Here is a 5,243-nt window from a genome sequence, read left to right as displayed (position 1 = left end):
ACTCCCTTTTCCTTCACGGACCCTCCACTTGGAATGCCCTCCTGTAACCCCCAGAAACTGGGTTCATTTCTTAGTGGGCATCGAGCCAAACCAATCAAATCAAAAAGTGGGAGAACAATTTATTATCTGCAGCAAGTAAGGAGAATTTTGGGGGTGCTTCCCAAAGCAGTGTCTCCCAGGACAGCAAAATGGGGGAAGTTTCAAGCTGCGGGAGCACACATCCTCGTGAAAGGGCTTGTGCAGAGAGGAATTGAGCACAGAACTGGGGCAGGCGTCATCCTAGGCTGACAGAAGCCAGGGTCTTGGTTGACTGAAGCCAGCAAAGATCAACATCGTCAGTGGTCTGGCTGCAGTTAGTCTGGCAGCCAGTTGTCCAAGGGGGTTTGGACCCTGTTTGACAGCTCAGAGAATACGTATCAGACTATTCATTATCTCGGAAACAGAACTGGCAGTCTCTATGACTGATGTAAGGCTTCCGTTGGGGCTCAGCAGTAAAGAATCTGCCTGATATCTTGAAGACTGCCTGCTATGCAGGAGATCTGGGTTCATTCCCTAAGTTAGGAAGGTCCTCTGGAGAAGGAAATGGAAACCCACTCCAGTATCCTTGCCTGGGAAATCCCATGAACAGAGGAGCCTGGCAGGCTACAGCCCATGGGGTCACAGAGTCAGACATGACGTACAGACTGAACTACCAGGACTGACGTATCATCTCCGGTTAAACTGTTAAATTATCTCCCTGGCCTGGTAATAGCTGTTCGCTCTCACGTGCTTTTGTTTCCTTAACATCATTCACTCCCGAGGCCTGCCCTTCCTCACAGGTACGCGTCGTGGCCAGGTTGAGATGACAATATGACCTGGGCCGACAGCAGCTTCTCTCAGGTCAAGAAACCTATGCTTGGCTCTCTTCCCTTGGGCACTCCCTCTCAGGCACGGCCCACCATCCTCACCACACGTGGCTTGCCCAGCTCCTTCTTGAAGCACCAAAGCACCCCCGTGGGTGCCTCTACCTGACCCCAGAAGCTGCTCGAGGCCACCGTCTGGCTCCCACTCTTTCCCTGTTCCCCCGTCTCCCCACTGGGAGAGCGGCCCTAGCATGTTGGCTGTATTCAGGTTTGCTTGTTTACTAAAATGCAGCAGGTGGGGAGAGAGAACAGGTACACAAACATCTCTAATAACAGAACAAGTGCAGGGGGAGAAGAGGATGCAATTTAAAGTTGGTGTTGAGGTGCAGGCACTCGCTAGATGGCGGGGGGGGGGAGCTTTGGGGAGGTGGGAACCCCTGTGGCTCCCTGGGAAGGAGTGGGTTTGGGAGGGGGGATCTAGGCTTCCTGACAGAGACATGTACAGTGGGGTGCCAGCCAAGGCCAATTTCCAGAGTTCATAAGGACAGGGAAGGCTCAACACCGAGGCAGGGGACACAGAAACAAGCTAAGTTGTCAGCCAGACACAGTCCCGAGTTTTCAACTGTTTCCTCTTTCCATGCAGCTCAGGGGAAAATGCCCTTGTGCGGGTCAATCCAGGATGGGAAATCAGATCTCTGACCCACCTATAGCCCCCAGCAGTCTCCCGTCCCAGCTAGGGCCGCCCTAGCTGCACTGGTGCTGAAGCTGAAACTTCAATACTTTGTCCACATGATGTGAAGAACTGACTCATTTTAAAAGACCCTGATGCTGGGAAACAGTGGAAACAATGGAAACAGTGACAGACTTTATTTTTGGGGGCTCCAAAACCACTGCAGATGGTGACTGCAGTCATGAAATTAAAAGACGCTTGCTCCTTGGAAGAAAAGCTATGACCAAACTAGACAGCATATTAAAAAGCAAGAGACATTACTTTGCCAACAAAGACCCGTCTACTCAAAGGTATGGCTTTTCCAGTGGTCATGTATGGATGAGACAGGTGGACCATAAAGAAGGCTGAGCACTGAAGAACTGATGCTTTTGAACTGTGGTGTTGGAGAAGACTCTTGAGAGTCCCTTGGACTGCAAGGAGATCCAACCAGTCCATCCTGAAGGAAATCAGTCCTGAATATTCATTGGAAGGACTGATGCTGATGTTGAAGTTCCAATACTTTGGCCACCTGATGCGAAGAACTGACTCACTGGAAAAGACCCTGATGCTGGATAAGATTGAAGGCGGGAGGAGAAGAGGACAACAGAGGATAAGATGGTTGGATGGCATCACCGACTCAATGATGAGTTTGAGTAAGCTCCGGGAGTTGGTGATGTACAGGAAGGCCTGGCGTGCTGCAGTCCGTGGGGTGGCAAGTTAGTCGGACAGGACTAAGACTGAACTGAACTGAGCCACACTTAGCCCTGGAGGCGCCGGGAGAAACCAGGCCGTGGCTGCGGTTGCCTAGGAAATGCCCCAGCGCCGTGCCTCCGCAGGGCGCCCCGGGCCTTGTAGTCCGCCCGCTGGCTCCTTTCGGGTCGGCTGCGCGGGGAGGGACTACAACTCCCAGGAAGCAGCGCGGCGGGGCCTGGTGGGCGGGGCGAGCCCGGTGGGCGGGGCGGGCCTTTTCCTCCGCAGCTCCCGGGGCTCCGCGTCTGGAGGCGGAAGATGGCGTCGCGGAGGGTCCTGTCTGGGCTGCGCGCGGTCCGGCAGCCGCCGCCGCCGTTGCTGCTGCTGCTTCTGCTCCTCGGGCCGTGGGCCGCGGCGGGCCATGCCGGCAAGTACTCGCGGGAGAAGAACGAGCCCGCGCCGCCCTCGAAGCGCGAGCCCGCGGCGGAGTTCCGCATGGAAAAGCTGAACCAGCTGTGGGAGAAGGCCCAGCGGGTGAGCGGCGACCGGGGCCCTCCACCTCGGGGCTCCGCGAGCCGGGACGTCCTCTGATCCTGGGGTCCGCGGAGCGCAGGCCCGGGTCTCTTCAGTCTCGAGGGTCCACGGGGCGTCCTCTGATCCTGGGGTCCTCGGAGCGCAGGCCCGGGTCTCTTCTGTCTCGGGGGTCTGCAGGGTGTCTTAATCCTGAGGTCCGCAGAACGCGGGCCCGGGTCTCTTCAGTCTTGGGGGTCTGTGGGGCGTCCTCTGATCCTGGGGTCTGCAGAGCCCAGGCCGGGGTCTCTTTAGTCTCGGGGGTCTGCTGGCCGGGGCCTCAAGCGTTTGACAGCCTCAGACCCGCCGGCACATACAGGTGCGAGTCCCTCTTACTGCGTGCCCTCTACCCTTCATCAGGGAACAGGGACCCTGGCCTGGTGATAACAGGTGAAGACAGGAGGCCTTGGCCTGGGCAGAGGGGCTGCCCCGTCAGTTTGAGGCCGAGATTCCCTTTCAGCTTTGCAGATTTTTGCCTTTTCAACATTCTGTTTGCCTATATGGAGAAACAAGAAAACGGGTGATGCTGGGCATGAGGACAAGTCAGGGATAGCAGAGACCTGAAAGCAGACAGACTCTCCTTCAATTGGGTGAGAGGATGTGGTGAGAAGGGCAAGTCAGGGATAGCAGAGACCTGAAAGCAGACAGATTCTCGTTAAATTGGGTGAGAGGATGTGGTGAGAAGGGAACGGCTCCCCACTCCGGTATTCTGGCCTGGAGAATTTGCAAAGAGTCGGACACGACTGAGCGACTCACTTTCACATGTGGTGGGAGGATAACACCTGAAACATAAGTGAAGTGAATCCGACCTTCCTCAAAGCCCAGAGGGCAAAGGACGCCTCTAAGGTCACTCCACCTGGAGGCAGCTTGCGAATTGACTGACCTGCACCAGCAGCTTCCTCGTTAACATAACAGTCCCTGCTGTCTTTTTCAGGCGGGGGGGTTTTTTAGAGAAATGGGTATTTACAAGCTTCCCCCAGCCTCTGGGCCTCTGTCTTCATCTCTCAAATGGAGTCTTATCAGCTTCAGTCTTCCAGTTTTAAGCACTCCTGAGTCCTTGAAAGAGAGCAAAGTGAGGACTAAGTTTGGGAAAAGAAAAGAAACCGAGGGGGAAGAAAGGTGGGGAGGGATATGACAGAGAGCCGCCTGCGGGGCAGTCAGGGCCCAGTAGATGCCCCCAGGCCCTTAGCTTCCAGGCCCCGCGCTGTGCCTGGGCCAGCGCCCTTGAGGATTCCGCTCGGAGCCCCCAGCTGTCAGGGCCACTGTGTGTGCGGCCTGCCTGGTGAGAGAGCACTCTGGGTTGGAGAGGCTGGAGGGCTTCCTGGGAGAAGGGGTTCTTGTGCCCACAAACCTGCCCGGAGCCCTCCTGCCCACAGGGCGGTGCTGGTCAGCCCCGTCTTGTCTGTCCAGATGCCGCTTCACATCTGCCAGCCTCCTCACGCCTCCTGGCTGTCGCCTGCCCTCCAGCTGCGCCTCCATGACCCTCCCTGCCCCGCCCCCGCGCTCAGTCCACTGAGACTGACCTGGTGACTGTGTGTGCAGTGTGACCTGGTCAGTCTCAGGTCACGTCTGTCTGAGAGGGCCTCCTCTGTTCTCTGGGAACCCAGCACTGTCCTTGGACGGGCCGGCCTTGCACTAGACGTCTTTTCTGGGCCCCTCGGCCCTGAAATTCTCCAATGACGTGTACAAGTGTTTTCTGCTGAACGAAGGGCACAGGTCCTCAGGGTGGGGTTCGTGCCTGGTGGCATCAGTTTCTTGGCTCCCTGAGCAGACCTGTGGAATACAAGCTGGCCTGTCCCAGCCTTCCTAGACGGTGAAGCTTCAGGAAGCTCCTCAGGTGGTGGCAGGAGCCCGCAAAGGGGCACGTGGTGCGGGCCTTCAGCCGAGTCCCAGGGTCAGCACTCCCCCGCCCAGAGCCGAGCCCAGACGGGAGGCAGGGCCAGCACGAGGCGCTTGTGGTTCTTAGCCTTTTGGTTTTGTTCTCGGGATAATTTGCTCTCTGAAAACATCAAGACTTTGGCCACCTGATGCGAAGCACTGACTCCTTAGAAAAGACCCTGATGTTGGGAAAGATTGAAGGGGGGAGGAGAAGGGGACGATAGAGGATGAGACGGTTGGATGGCATCACCGACTCGATGGACATGAGTTTGAGTAAACCCCGGAAGTTGGTAGTGGATAGGGAGGCCTTATGCGTGCTGCAGTCCATGGGTCACAAAGAGTCGGACACAACTGAGCGACTGAACGGACTGAAAAAATATCACGTGTTTCTAAACATGAGGTGATCTCAGGGTGTGTCTTGCATGGCGTGTGCTCAGGGTGGGAGAAGGCGTCCCCGTCGTCTCTCGCCAGTCCTTCTGTGGGCCGGGGGTGCGGCTCCCACCTCGGTCCAGGGTCAGCGTGCAGAGCTGTGGCTGGAGCTGACATGTGCGTGG

The 5,243-nt window shown here is 56.8% G+C and overlaps 1 protein-coding gene across 1 annotated transcript in view; it reads left to right on the top strand.

Moving 5' to 3' along the window:
- Positions 1 to 2,518: 2,518 nt before the first annotated feature.
- The window catches only part of LOC104985384 (alpha-2-macroglobulin receptor-associated protein-like), a 14,211-nt gene continuing 11,486 nt past the window's right edge, over positions 2,519 to 5,243 (top strand). Inside the window, exon 1 of the mRNA XM_010835536.1 lies at positions 2,519 to 2,775. Within this exon, the coding sequence (XP_010833838.1) occupies positions 2,560 to 2,775 (216 nt within the window). The 5' untranslated portion in view covers positions 2,519 to 2,559. The remainder of the gene's footprint in view (positions 2,776 to 5,243) is intronic.

Source organism: Bison bison, unplaced genomic scaffold (genome assembly GCF_000754665.1).
Source record: "Bison bison bison isolate TAMUID 2011002044 unplaced genomic scaffold, Bison_UMD1.0 scf7180017845532, whole genome shotgun sequence".
Taxonomy (NCBI): Eukaryota; Metazoa; Chordata; class Mammalia; order Artiodactyla; family Bovidae; genus Bison; species Bison bison.
This window is presented reverse-complemented; position numbering and strand designations above follow the sequence as displayed.